Here is a 15,571-nt window from a genome sequence, read left to right on the forward strand (position 1 = left end):
TAAATATATATATATATGAGATTTATTATTACAAGGAATTCCCTTATATGATTGTGAGTGCTTGCTAAGCAGAGTCTGAAATTCCCATACCAGGCCAACAGAATGGAAACTCCTGTGCATGGGCTGATGATGCAGTCTATAGAAAGAATTTCTTCCTCAGAGAAATCTTGGTTTTGCTTCTAAGGCTCTTTAACTTATTGGATACAGTCCATTCAAATTATAAAGGATAGTATCTTTTACTTAGTTACTGATTGTAATGTTAATCACATGTACAAAATACTTTCATAGTAACACCTACATAAGCTTTTGAATAACTGTATTATAGCCTAGCCAAGTTGACACGTAAAACGAGCCATCATGGGACCTCCATGATGGTCCAGTGGTTAAGACTCTGCCACTCCACTGCAAGGGACGCTGCTTCAACCCCTGGTATGGGAATAAGATCCCACATGCCACATGGTGTGGACAACAAATAAATAAGTGATTTAAATTAAAAAAAAATAGCTATCATACCAAAGAACTGACAAAGGCTGCAGATATTTTAGTTTACCAACTATACTGACATGCCCCTGTGGCAGTAATGCAAGCTCATAATTTACTCAGCTTATCAGCTTTGAAAATACTGCAATTCTTGACTGTATTTTTAAAAATTTTAGGGTTTTCAATATTTCATATTCTTTACATAAAGTAAAACTTTATTAACATTGTTATTAATATTTTATACAATACTAATTTAAAATTATATTAGTGAAATGCACAGTACAAGCAATTCTTTTGTCAGATAGCTTTTACAATGTCAATCAGGGTTAAACACTATGGCTTTTAACATAATTACGTGGAGGCTTTTGCAGTTTTAGGCCTTTTAAGGAGAGCACCTTGGGTATCTGGGTCTGTCTCTTTCAGTTTCTTCAACCATCCTCTTTCAGTGTTATAGTCCAGTTCCCATCCTTCTTCCTCGAGACTCTACACTCCTTATAGGAGGAGACATTTTCTTCCTTCCTTCCATGTCTTCTTGGATCTTGCAAACCTCCATATCTCAGGCTTGATCAGACTTTGGGGACTTCAAAGAGAGAGGTGAGGCCCAGTTCAGGAGCCATGGATGGGGACTGAAACAGGATGGAAGGGGGCAAGGCACAACCTCTAAAGGAATGACACAGCCCTTGAAGATATAACCAGAAGTGGTTAGAACCAACTAGGTCCAAGAGAGTAGATTAGACTTCCAGTAGGCCTTGAGCCTCATCACACACTCATCGCAATACATTAGCATGCTAAATGACAAACCCACATACACCACGTCTGTTTCCAGGTTGACTGTAACTGGGTGGTGGCCCAATTCCTGGAAATCTCTACCCCTTCTCCAAAATATTGATAGTTGGAATAATCCTCCTATTTGTTAGCCTATGAAATTACTCAGTCCATAAAAACAACCACCCCATATTTTGCTGTCTGAGATGGCCCACAGTCTGGTTATAGAGTGCGTTTCTCTCTAAATAAACTCACCTCTTACCTATCACTTTGTCTTTCACTTAATTCTTTCTGCATAAGACATAAAGAACCTGAGCTTCAGGGCTTCCTTTTTGGCTCAGTGGTAAAGAATTCACCTGCCAATGCAGGAGACACAGGTTCAATCCCTGGTCCAGGAAGACCCCCCACACCATGGAGCAACCAAGCCTGTACGCCACAATTACTGAGCCCATGTGCCACAACAATTGAAACCCTCACCCTATAGCCCATGCTCTGCAACAAGAGCAGCTACTGCAATGAGAAGCCTGCACCCCCTAACTAAAGAGTAGACCTGCTTGCCACACCTAGAGAAAAGTCGGTGTAGCAACAAAAACTCAGCACAGCCAAAAATAAATAAATACATTTTTTTAAAAAAGAAGAAACTGAGCTTCACTAAGTCCTGAGACCAGATGTGTGATCTCAGTTAAAACACCATGGATTCAAGTCTCAGTCTGAGTTTTGGCAGCATTTAAAGTTCTAACCTAGGGGTTTGAGTCCCAATGTAAGTTTTTTGGTTTCAGCACCAAATCCAGCTCAGTTTTACCCAAATGAGCATAGGAATTTGATATCTTCACCAGTTCCCTGAGAAGTATGTACACCACTCCCAAGTCAGCATTAATTTTACTCGGTGACAACACATTCTGTCACAGATGTCACTTCCCACAGCATTATTTCGTTAAGGGACATTTGAGTCCTCTCTGAATATGGCTCCCAAACTTCACGACATTAGTCGCCAATATCTTTCCAAGAATAAAGTACACCAGCTCCAAATCTCTCTTCTAATAAGATTGGGGGATTGGGACGCATTGGTAGGTCTCAGTTCCTTCTTCAGCAGGCCCTCAATAAATATTTGCTGAATTAAATAGAATGAACTTTCCTTTATGTGATGGGGAATCACAAATGGCCTTTGAATTATGATTAAATTTCCACCGTGTGGCAATACAAGCATTAATTCCTCCAAATAAACTTACATATTTCAAAGTAGAAACTTCATACTTCCTAATGGAAATATTCTTGCACAGAACATCACTGGTACTCAAGTTGAAATCATTATTATTCATAATGGAACATCGTTATACCAACTATTTCAGGGCTCCGCGCATCTGATGCAAACAGAATATTGTTGTCTGCTGCTGCTGCTGCTGCTGCTAAGTCGCTTCAGTCGTGTCCGACTCTGTGCGACCCCATAGACGCCAGCCCACCAGGCTCCTCCATCCATGGGATTTTCCAGGCAAGAGTACTGGAGTGGGGTGCCTTTGCCTTCTCCAAGGAACCAATTCCGTCATTTTTAGAAGCAGTGTAGAGCGCATCAGTCTTTCGAAGTATAAAATGGGTGAGGTTATTCTAAGTTGTGGCCTGCAAGCCCCGCCCCATATACCTGAGTGGCTCCGCCTACTGCCCGGCTTAGGTGAGGGGCGGTGAACCACATTTCCCAGCGGGCCCTGCAGGCCTTTAGCGCCTGCGCGTTGGCAGCTCAGGCAGGCGGACGGAACTCCCGCGCTATCCAGCCACCTGGTCTCGCCTCATCTGTTCTCTACCTACGGCATGGAGGGGCTCCCGGCGGTAACCGCAGGCAACGCGGGCGCTGCCAAGGCCGAGGGAGCCGCAACCATGCCGCCGCCGCCTCCCGTCTCCCCGCCTGCCCTCACTCCGGCACCCGCAGCGGGTGAGGAGGGCCCGCCGCCCCTACCCGAGGCGGGGGATCCCGGCTGCTCGGGCTCCCGGCCCCCTGAGCTGGAGCCGGAGCGCAGCCTGGGCCGCTTGAGGGGCCGCTTCGAGGACGAGGACGAGGAGTTGGAAGAAGATGAGGACCTGGAGGAAGAAGAAGAGGAGGAAGAGGAGGAAGAGATGAGCCACTTCTCGCTGAGGCTGGAGGGGGGCCGGCCGGACTCCGAGGACGAAGAGGAGGTATTGATAGCCCCTGTTTGACCACGCCGGCCCTCCGCCGTTAGGGCCGGGCCGGATGTCCCCGCTCGCCGCTGCATCCTTTGGCATTGGAGTCCACCCTCGCCTCTCCTTGCGCTGCCTGCTCGTGGCGCGGACTGGCCTTCTGTCCCTGCCAACTCATTTTGTAAGATTCCGGCAGTCACTTAAGCTCTCTGGGTCCGACTCACTCATTATTGAAGCTACTGCGTGCCAGGGATGTAGGCGCCAAGGGTACTGTTCTCCTGCCTTCTAGAAGCTTACAGTGGCTGGGAGTACAGTCCAGTTCTACAGAATGTTGAGAGTGTGGGGGAAACCCTTCCCCACCTAGTCAATCTCTAATTGGGAAGATTTTTTTTTTTAATTGGGGCAGCGCGTACTTCATTAATTCAGACAGTATACCCAGCCAGTCAGAATTTGTGTATTAAACACCAGTATCTGGAAAGTTTGTCCATTTTGTGATAATTCATAAAGTAAGATGTCCTTCATCTGGCAATATACAGTAGCTCCAAAAAGAATGAGATCTTTTTGAAACATTGGTTCATATTGTATTATTGTAACTTTGAGAGTATTTGAAGGGTCTGAGGTATTAGAACATGTTTCCATGTTGCAAAGTAAACTACACATTGTTGACAAAAAAAATTTAGGACGTATGACTTGGCAAGGATTTGTAACCTATTTCCATTGCATTTGCAGCGCCTGATCAATCTCTCTGAGCTGACTCCGTACATCTTGTGTTCCATTTGCAAAGGTTATTTAATAGATGCAACTACCATTACAGAATGTCTTCATACATGTAAGCATATAGTTCATTACATTTCCAAATAATATATTAAGTTTTTGAAATGTCTTGAAAACATTCTAATTCCAATATTTTTTTCCCAACAGTTTGTAAAAGCTGCATTGTCAGACACTTTTACTATAGCAACAGATGTCCAAAATGCAACATTGTAGTACATCAGACACAACCTCTTTACAACATAAGGTAAGAAAAATAAGTAACATTTATATAATAGGTATACTTTTTCTGAAAGATTGAAATTGTGTAGTTGGTAGTAAATTCTTGACCTGTCTCAAAATGACGAGAAAGGGAAATGCATATTCTTTAAAGAAATACATACAGAGCACTTACTGTATACCAGGCACTGTGACGTCTGCTGTAAACCTTAAAAGAAAAAAAAAAAGGTACAGACCTCTTTTCTTGAGGATTTAAATTCCATCACTGAAGTTGATGATGCTAATTTAGACTTGTCATTTTCTGTGTATCTAGAATTCTGTTTTTAAAATAACTGAAATAACTGGCCTCTTTAGAAAAACCTATCTGTCATAAGTCATTGTGGCTTATTAATCAAATTTTCATTTCATGCTCAGTTTGCTAAGGAAAGAAAAACACTAAAAGTGGACTGCTTTCATTTGTTTAGCAAATACTATTATGTTTTTATTACTTCACAGGAGAGTATTTTGCAGATGATACACAGAATTTTTAAGTACTGTCTCTGCCCTCAAACTCACATTCTTATTTGGGAAATAAGACCAGTTCACATGGAACAATTTAGCAAACTGTTCAAGAGTCTATAATTACTTGTAATTATGACAATGTGTAATTACTTGAGTTTCTCTTAGAAGAGAACCATTAGTGCTACCTAAAAGTAACTCACCTCTGAGAAAGGAGATATTCACTCCTAACAGAAAACAGTTACACACAAAGAGCATCATTCACTTTACCAAATGCTTTTTCTGAATTCTGAGGTATTCTCCATCCTTTCCTTTTATTAGGTTGGACCGACAGTTACAAGACATAGTGTACAAATTAGTGATCAATCTAGAGGAAAGTAAGTTTATTTTATTACCTAGTTGTAAATCCCCGAATCTCTTCTGACTCTACTAGTTATATTTTAAGTGTAATTTAGTCTGTGTTTTATCATTTTTTAGGAGAAAAAAAGCAAATGCATGATTTCTATAAAGAAAGAGGTCTAGAAGTACCTAAACCTGGTAAGTCTGGGTGTATATCATAATGTATTTATAGATTAAAAAATACTAACTTAATAAAATTCACTCCCTTTGAGGTTCTTTTTTGGTGATAGCTGGTTATTTTTTGATCAAAGAGAGAGAAAGATTTTGAAGGCAGTGACTTACTGTAACCCAATTTGTAAGGCTTGACGAGTAGAGGCTCTGGAGCTGGATTGTGATTCTGGCTCTGCCACCTTATTAGGTCTATAACTTGGACAGATGACTTCAGTGTTTCAGTTTCTTCTTCTATAAAGCAGGGATAATTGTAGCACTTTATAAAGTTGTTGTAAGGACTCACTAAGTAATGTGAAGCACTTAAAACAGTGCCTGGAACATAGTAACTGCTCAAAAACTAGTTTTTATGGTGATGGTAATGTCACAGTATGGAAGTTAGATTTGAGTTTAAATCCTCATTCTTCCACTTACTATGTGGGTGACTTTAGGCAAATTGCCTAATCTCATTAAATTGAATCTCATTTTCTTTACAGTTAAAGTACGTAAAGTACTTCAATTAAAAAAAAAAAAGCAGTGGTACCTACGCCATGGAATCATAATCAGGGTTAAATACAATAGTGCATATAAAAAGTGCTGAGCATGAGGCCTGGCACATAGTAGTGCTTATTAAGGATTACCCACAGCTATTGTTGCTTTTATGCTGAGCTTTCTTTGTGGCCCTGATAAACCAGCCACATATGTCTGCCTTCCACTGTGGAGCACTCCCCAGGCTTGTCACTAATTTCACTGGCTTTGACAGTTTAGCTAATGTTATTTGAAAAAGGGAGAGTGAGTGCTTTATGATCTTTTAAATAGTCATCATAGTTAAATCTGTGTAATTATTTTTCAGATACCTCAATTTATGAAGTTTTTATTCTAACTCAACTTTTTTGTTTGGCTATCAAATAGCTGTTCCACAGCCAGTCCCTTCAAGCAAAGGAAGAACTAAGAAAGTCTTAGAATCAGTGTTTCGTATTCCACCTGAACTTGACATGTCTTTATTACTAGAGTTTATTGGGTGAGTACCCTAAACCTCTACCTCTAAACTTTAAAATAAAGAAATTTTAAAGTCCCAGCAGTTACAAAATCATCCTGAGCTAAGGTACTAGAGAGTAGCACAATAACTACTTATATCTCTATCATCTGGCTTTCAAAATCAACCTTGCTATTATGGCAGAAGGCACTTGGCTACCTCTCCCTATTCATTCCCTGCTTCCCTTAGAGGTTAATAACTGCTCTCCTAAAAGTAATGATTATCATTCCCATGCATTTTTTTATGTGTTTACCACATGTGTATGTATTCCTAAACAATATGTAGAATTGTTTTTGTCCATTTAAAAACCTTAAATGGTGTCATACTGTTTTCCAACTTTTTTCACTTAGCACTGTGATTCATCCATGTTAAAATGTATAACTAGTTCACTCATTTTCACTGGGTGTTCCATTAAAATAAACATACCATAATTTATCTTTGCTTGTACTTTGGAGCACTTAGGTTGTTTCTAAATTTTTTTGCTATTGTACACAGTGTCACTTTAAACATTTTTTACAGATCTCCTTGTGTCTTTGTGAGATAGTTCTCTAAGAGTGTAGATTTGTTGAGTCTTAGGATATGTTCCGGAGAAGGCAATGGCACCCCACTCCAGTACTTTGCCTGGAAAAGCCCATGGATGGAGGAGCCTGGTAGGCTGCAGTCCATGGGGTCGCTAAGAGTCGGACACAACTGAGCGACTTCACTTTCACTTTTCACTTTCATGCATTGGAGAAGGAAATGGCACCCCACTCCAGTGTTCTTTCCTGGAGAGTCCCAGGGACGGGGGAGCCTGGTGGCTGCCGTCTATGGGGTCACACAGAGTCGGACACGACTGAAGTGACTTAGCAGCAGCAGCAGGATATGTTCAACTTCAACTTTACTTGGTTTTGCCAAATTATTTTCCAAAAATTGAATATCTCTCTAATTCATATAAATTGCTTCTTTCCAACACTGTAACATATAGTGTACTCCATTATATTGCAGCAGTGTTAGACCAACTGTCATCACAGAGTTGGCCTGTATCAAACTAGTTTTTGAAATAATTACATGGTTTGCGGGATAAACTAAAATGCTTTTCTTGGAAAATCTGGATCTTCTATTTTATGTCCCTGATGACTATTTGACTTCTCAGTCACTTCCTCCTTATAACTCTAGGTTGCCTGTATTATTTATTTAGTATCTAGCTTGTACTATGTTGTATTTATCTCTTTATGTACTCATTCTGTGTTCTCAAATATTATGGATCCCTGAGAGGTGAGAAACCTTTCTTATGCCTCCACTGAGCCCACATAGTAGTGTTTTGTGATAAATGAAATAAAGATCTCTTTAGAAGAATAAGAAATCATATAATACCAAACTTTAAAACAGCACTTTCTGTAAAGAATGTGTTCCAGCCTAAATGTCCAAAAAGGAACTAGTAAATTAATGGTATGTGGAACATGAGCATGTGCTAGTAACATACGTGCTAGTATGGAACAATTGCCAAAATTCACTTTCTTAAGTTAAAAAAATAAGATGTAGAAGAGAATATATAGGATGTGCTCATTTATGTCTTTTAAGAAAGGGGGTGGTGGACATATGTGTGTGTATATGTATATATTTCCCCCCACAACAAGGATAGACCATTTCTGAAAGGACATTTAAGAAAATGTTGATAGCAGTTACTTCTATAAAAGGGCATTGGAGTTTATGAATCTAGGATCAGAAAAAGTCTTACTTTTCATTGTGTTTGACTTTTTACCATGTAACTTGATTTTTAATAAGTCTAGTTAATTAAAATTGAAAATTGAAGGGAATTTGTATTTCTGAAACATTATTTTGAAGAAATGTAACCTTTTCCACTAATGCACAATAGGAACTTTTTTTAAACCTTTTTTGAAAAGTGGCAGTAATGTAAAGATGGCAAATATGTGCCAAGTGTGCTACATTATCTCTGCCTCTGCCAGCAGCACAAATCAGTACTTAATCATGACATGCTTGACCACAGTATTCAAAGTAGTCATTACCATTTACCAGGGCTGTTCCATTTTTAACACATTCCCTGCTGTAGAAAAAAAGAAGCCCTCACTTGGAATAAGATCTCTATTTAAGTCCTAACTCCTTTGTTATATAGCTTTGTAAAATTGAACTAACCACTTTCTGTTAATGCATTAGATGCTTATTAAGGTGCTGCTGTGTACCAGCACAGCAATCTGCTAACTGTTGGGAATGTAATTTGGATAAGTCAGCCATGGCCCTTGCCCTCATGTAACTTGTAGTTTTTAGCTTCTTCAGCTTCCCTGTCTGTAAAATGAGAGAACTGACCTTTGTATGTTGTTGATTATGATGGGTAATCTGTCTACATCAGAAAATAGTCTTTTATCTGTTTTCAAATGGTTATGGGGAAGAAAGCTTCCAATGTGGCAAGAAGTCCTTTTGAAGTCACCAGTCCTCAGAGTTAAATCCCCACATGTTTATTACATTGAAAAGCGTGGTGTTACCCCTGAAGTCAGGCTACTGAGGGTAAGCCATAGGAAGCTCTTTCATGGTAGGACAAATTGCAGGTGAGATTTTTAACCTGATGCAAGTATAAGGGTAAATTTGATCCAGCTAATGACCCTGCTTGAATTGGAGGAGCAAAAATACTGAGCTGGGTTCAGCCTATGGACAGTGGTTTTTCAACCGCTGGAATGAGCATCAAGTGAGATTCCCCACTCCACCTCCAAATTTGGTGTGCATCTTTTGTGATCTTAAGATAGTCTTGTACAGTACTTCTTTTTGTTTTCCAGTTTCTATGTGTAAGGTAGGAAATTATAAAAAGAAATAATCTTAGGCAGTATAGTGTATACAGAAAAAACATAACTCAAGGTATGTAACCCTTAGGATGTAGCTTAACTCCTCTGGTCATCGGTTTCCATATTTCTAAGTTAGAGATTATAATACCAACTCACAGGATTGTCATAAGAATCTACATGCGGTATTCCTCACATGTCTAAACTACTATAATATATGCATATTGAAATAATGCAGTCTCATTCAGAAATAAAGGTTAGTCTGGTGCTATAATATGTACAGCATCTGCCTGGTAAAGAAAATAGACTCACATGAGAGTATATGATAGAAGACACGGCAAAAATTTAATGTAATCTTAAGCTCAGTGGTGTTTAGTAAACCAGAGACTTGCTATTTCACTGTATGCTATGCTAGCCAACTAGGGTCTTATGTTCAGCTCCGGGCACTACATTTTAAGAGAGTGGTTGGTAAATGGAGGTGTAATCAGAACAGTAAAAGGTGTGAAAACCATGTCATGTGCGGTGGCAGAAAAACTGAATCTAATTCGCAAGAGCACCAAAAGGTGAAACTAGGACCAGTAGGTATGTTACGGGAAGAAACATTTGATTCAGTGCAAGCAAGTGGTTTCTGAGATCAGATCAGATCAGATCAGTCGCTCAGTCGTGTCGGAGTCTTTGCGACCCCATGAATCACAGCACGCCAGGCCTCCCTGTCCATCACCAACTCCCGGAGTTCACTGAGACTCACGTCCATCGAGTCAGTGATGCCATCCAGCCATCTCATCCTCTGTTGTCCCCTTCTCCTCCTGCCCCCAATCCCTCCCAGCATCAGAGTCTTTTCCAAAGTTGCCCACAAATGGAATGAACTGACTTGTCACTAAGAAGCTATCTCTTTAGACGTTTAACCAGAAGCCACATGCCCATGCATCATGGATTCTATAGAGATAATTCTTATGATGAAGAAGAGGCTGTTTTACTTTATTTGATGTTACTTATTTTTTGGCTGTATGGCTTGCTGGATCATAGTTCTTCAGCCAGGGATTGAACCCACACCCTTGGCAGTGAAAGCAGAGTCCTAACCACTGGACCACCAGGGAATTCCTGAGAATATTTTATAACTCTTAAGATTATGTTATAATCTTAGGTTTAAATTCTATATATAATATGTATACATAAATGATGTTTTATATTTATGTCAATATAACATACTTTATAGTTAAAACTTGTATATTTTAATGTCTTTATATTTGTATTATAAGAATACTCTAGATGATGCTATTGTGATTTTGCCTATTCTTCACATGATGGGAAAGAAAGAATGTGGGCTTTAAGAATTCCCTGGTGGTCCAGTGGTTAGGACTCTGCAACTCTCACTGCCACAGCCCATGGCCCAAGTTTGATCTCTGTTCAGGGAGCTATGATCCTGGGCAGCGTGGCAAAAAAAAAAAAAAGGAATGTGGGCCTTGATATGTACACCTGTGTTTGAAACCCAGCTTTATTACTTCCTGGCTCTGTAACCCTAAGTAAGTTATTCATCATCTCTGAGCTTAGTTTTCCTTATCCATATCCTGGAGATTCTAGTACCTGATTTACAGGGCTAGTGTGAGGACTGAATGAAAAACATTCGTAATATATGAAGACTTAATATAACTCCTGGTGCATAGTACATGCTCAAAAAAGTTTGTTCCTTGTCTCTTCATGATATGAGTAATTGATTTAATCAAAAGTCTTTGTCCTTGTAGGGGAAAGACAAATTGAGTAAATCATGCCCAGGTGATTATGCTACAAGTAAAACAAGAGGAAAAGTAGCAGCTTTCTTGTAAGGACTCTATCTTGTAAATGTTACTGTTGAGAAAAAAGCACATTAATTATGATAAAGAAAAAGACGTTTTACTTTAAACTGGAAAATGTTAGAATGCTATATGTGGGGGAATCTAAATATTAAGACTATGCTTTTGATTCCTGGAAGAAAATATATAAAGCAAAATAAACTATGGTATAAAACTGCCTTTACCTTACCACTAGGTGGCAGATATGACAATTAACTGTATCTGTTCATTTCATAAAGGATTAGGTGACTGTGTTTTAAGATTAAATTGATGTTTCTCAAATATTTATATTATGTTATTTTTCTGTGTTATATGATTAAATATGTAGTTTAAAATTGATTAATTTTGCTTTCATTTTTCAGTGCTAATGAAGGCACAGGACATTTTAAGGTATTTTACTTTTATTTTTCATTTGCTTTACAAGAGGGCCCTATAAGACACAAATTTAAGATTAACAATCGTGTGGAGACTGTCTTTGGTAACAATAAAAAGTATTTTAGAAATAAAACTTGTTGAAATTTGGAGTATATTCAATAATGCTCTCCTATAATAGATTTTTGAGAAAAGAGTTATTAAGTAGGGATTTATTATTATTTCACAACAATGGTTTAAAGAAAAATAAGTGAGCAATTTTTAAAAGTGAAGCCAAATGCTGTACTGATTTGGTGATTAAAAAATATTTCAAAGCATTTTTTGCATAGTTGGCATTTAGAGTTAAATATGAACTTATAATTTCATTTTCATGTAACATCTTTGGTTCAGATTAACTTGCCTCAACTTTTCGCTTCAATCATTTAGTGAAACTTTAGCAGTAAGAATGAATTCTTAAGTTCAGAGTTGTCTTAAAGGCTTCGGTTTCACAGGTGCCATTGCACACTGTGCAGCTCCTGTAGTATGAGTCACTCAGGAAAAGGAGACTTTTTTAAAGGGGGTAAATCAGGCCTTAGAGTTACTTGGGATTATAAAAATATAAAGAAATAACTGACTTTCATCTGCTTAGATTTTCAGTGACTTTGTCAAAGTCTACACGAAAATATGGGTGAATTATACCTGGTTGGGCATAGTGTTTTGTTTTGTGACTCGAGTGGCTTAAGGGACGTGAGTTGACGCATAGGAATAGATGAGTACTTTTTTGGACAAAGTATACTATAGGTTTTTCCCAGAGATCATTGTGATGGAGGGGATGCAGTGTTAGGTTTGGTAACTTTTAACCTCTTCTAAGTTGTAAAATACCAAACTTACGGTGATAAACTTTAGGAAGTCCTTTCATAGTGTGGTGGGTGGGAAAGCAGCATAACAGTTTCTGTATGGGACAAGTACAGTCACAGGCTCCTAGAGGTCACTGAAGACATCTGTGTAGTGACCTGCAGTAGCCAGGTGAGCCAACAGAGTATAAAAATCTCATGAAGAAAGAACTAAAAATTAAGTTGGAATATTAGCCTATTACTTCCACAAAAGCACATGGGCACGGAGAATATGTATGTAATTTGGAGCCTCACACATCAAAGAAATACGACATTGCCTGCCACCTATGAAGTGTTCTTGCCCAAACAAATGTGAAGCTGATCATACCCCTGGATTACTAATTTACAGGAAATCCAGGGGACACAGGAACTTATTTAATTACTCTGTAGGAATATAATAAGCCAGATCTAGATACTGGAAAACTGCAGGACAAAGACAAACAGTTCTGTTTCTTCAGCAAATAAAAGGGAAAGACATAAAGAGGGAACATATAGATAGAATATATTGATTAGAAGAGACTCAAGGGACATCAGTGTATGGTGTTTATTTGGATAGGATTTGAAAACTAAAAACTTTATGAGATGCTAGCCCCCAGTTGTAAGTAACATAAATATCCATCAACTGATGAATGGATAAACCAAGTATGATATATCCATGTAATGGAACAGTATTTGGCTGTACAAAGGAATGAAGTATCGATACATGCTACAACATGGATGAACCTTGAAGACATTTAAGTGAAAGAAGCCAGGCCCAAAAGACCATGTGTTATTTGATTCCACTTACATGAAATGTCCAGTATAGGCAAAAGCATAGAGATACGGAGTAGATTAGTGGTTGCCAGACACTTGGGGGTGAGAGGAAGTTGGGAGTGACTGCTAATTGGCATGTGTTTCTTTTTGGGTGATGAAAATGTTCTAAAGTTAGGTAATGGTGATAGATGCACAACTATATAAATACACTAAAAACCATTGAATTGTATACTTTAAAATGTGGTGAATTTAATGATAAATGAATATCTCAGTAAAGCTGTTAAAAAACAAGCCAAGGCCAAGAAAACTTCAAATAGAAGCATTGTTTGTAATAAATTTAGCGCATGCATTTTGAGAAAACAAAAATATGTCTGATAAAAATAATATATACATAAATTAAAATTTTTATTCTCTTTGTAATGACAACCCTAAAAATAAAATCATTTTCTACTAGGTAAAAAAATTTAGACAGTTGGTGAAATTTGTACACTTACTGTCTATTTTCTGATATTAAGAAATTTTAGAGTATGGTGGCAGTATTATGTTTTTTAAAGGAGTTCTTATTTTTTAGAGATGCATGCTGAAGTATTTACAAAGGAAATGATCATGTAAGGGGTTTGTTTCAAAACAAGCCTGGGGAATGGGGGCCAGGAAGCAGTTGGGATAGGAAAAGGGTGGGATTTATTTAAAACAAGATTGACTTTGAGTTGATAAAGATAAGTTTATAGGAGTTTATTTATACTATTGTTAAAGTTTTGAAGCATTACTTTTTCAGTATTAACTAAACATTCCCATGTTAATTTGCAGGCTTATGTCTGTATGAGGTAATGAATGTATTGTTTTAGAAACAAATGATCCTATTTTTGCATTTTTTGACTATTTTTACTTTGCTAAAACAGTGTTTTTAAAAAATACTTTCTTAGCTAACACTTTGGCAATCTTATCATTTTTCTTTTAATTCTGCATTTATAGGGGAGTTTTAGTTATAATCTACTGCTTAAAAAGCTGCTTTTATTTTTTATCTTGGAGTTCAAATAAATATGTCTGACTAGGATCAGATCAGTCACTCAGTCGTGTCCAACTCTTTGCGACCCCATGAATCACAGCACGCCAGGCCTCCCTGTCCATCACCAACTCCTGGAGTTCACTGAGACTCACGTCCATCGAGTCAGTGATGCCATCCAGCCAACTCATCCTCTGTCGTCCCCTTCTCCTCTTGCCCCCAGTCCCTCCAGTATCAGAGTCTTTTCCAATGAGTCAACTCTTCGCATGAGGTGGCCAAAGTACTGGAGTTTCAGCTTTAGCATCATTCCTTCCAAAGAAATCCCAGGGCTCATCTCCTTCAGAATGGACTGGTTGGATCTCCTTGCAGTCCAAGGGACTCTCAAGAGTCTTCTCCAACACCACAGTTCAAAAGCATCAATTCTTCGGCACTCAGCCTTCTTCACAGTCCAACTCTCACATCCATACATGACCACAAGAAAAACCATAGCCTTGACTAGACGAACCTTTGTTGGCAAAGGAATGTCTCTGCTTTTGAATATGCTATCTAGGTTGGTCATAACTTTCCTTCCAAGGAGTAAGTGTCTTTTAATTTCATGGCTGCAGTCACCATCTGCAGTGATTTTGGAGCCCAGAAAAATAAAGTCTGACACTGTTTCCACTGTTTCCCCATCTATTTCCCATGAAGTGATGGGGCCAGATGCCATGATCTTCATTTTCTGAATGATGAGCTTTAAGCCAACTTTTTTACTCTCCACTTTCACTTTCATCAAGAGGCTTTTGAGTTCCTCTTCACTTTCTGCCATAAGGGTGGTGTCATCTGCATATCTAAGGTTATTGATATTTCTCCTGGCAATCTTGATTCCAGCTTGTATTTCTTCCAGTCCAGTGTTTCTCATGGTGTACTCTGCATAGAAGTTAAATAAGTAGGGTGACAATATACAGCCTTGACGTACTCCTTTTCCTATTTGAATAGTGCCTAGTTAAACTTTTCACCACATAACTTATGGCATGACAATCATAAAGTCTGTTTGCTGCATTCAATTTAAAAATATTTCACCAAGCAGTAGTACATGTCAGAAAAATTTTCCCAGGAATCTTATTTTCTTTAACTTTTATTTATGAAAATGTTTGAACATACTGAAAAGTAGACAGAATAGAACCTCCATGCAGCCATCACACAGTTTTACCAGTTAACTAATGACAGTTGAATTTCTTCCACTTCCCTTAGTTTTTGGGGGACTTTGCCACAGGGCTTGTGGGATCTCAGTTTCCCAAGCAGAGATTGAACCCGTGCCATGGCAACGAAAGCTCTGAATCCTAACCACTAGGCCACCAGGGACTCCCACACTTCCCTTCTTTCTAATGTTTTTCTGAAACAATTCCTGGCATTTTGCCACTTCCTCTGTAAAGTATTTCAGTAATCTTAAAAGATGAGTTGCTTTTTTTAGTGAACATGTATCATACCAAAAAAACAAGTTACAAAAATGTCAGTGTAGTGAAAGATAA

General features: G+C 38.5%; 1 protein-coding gene across 2 annotated transcripts in view; it reads left to right on the forward strand.

The window, feature by feature from the left end:
* Positions 1–2,789: 2,789 nt before the first annotated feature.
* The window catches only part of PCGF6 (polycomb group ring finger 6), a 32,075-nt gene continuing 19,293 nt past the window's right edge, over positions 2,790–15,571 (forward strand). Inside the window, exons 1-7 of one of the 2 annotated variants that reach the window (XM_027528905.1) lie at positions 2,790–3,411; positions 4,123–4,222; positions 4,315–4,411; positions 5,203–5,258; positions 5,359–5,418; positions 6,340–6,448; positions 11,426–11,453. In XM_027528905.1, coding sequence (XP_027384706.1) covers positions 3,049–3,411; positions 4,123–4,222; positions 4,315–4,411; positions 5,203–5,258; positions 5,359–5,418; positions 6,340–6,448; positions 11,426–11,453 — 813 coding nt within the window. In that variant the 5' untranslated portion in view covers positions 2,790–3,048. The remainder of the gene's footprint in view (positions 3,412–4,122; positions 4,223–4,314; positions 4,412–5,202; positions 5,259–5,358; positions 5,419–6,339; positions 6,449–11,425; positions 11,454–15,571) is intronic. The other variant, XM_027528904.1, reaches the window with a different exon arrangement.

This window comes from Bos indicus x Bos taurus, chromosome 26, assembly GCF_003369695.1.
Source record: "Bos indicus x Bos taurus breed Angus x Brahman F1 hybrid chromosome 26, Bos_hybrid_MaternalHap_v2.0, whole genome shotgun sequence".
Taxonomy (NCBI): Eukaryota; Metazoa; Chordata; class Mammalia; order Artiodactyla; family Bovidae; genus Bos; species Bos indicus x Bos taurus.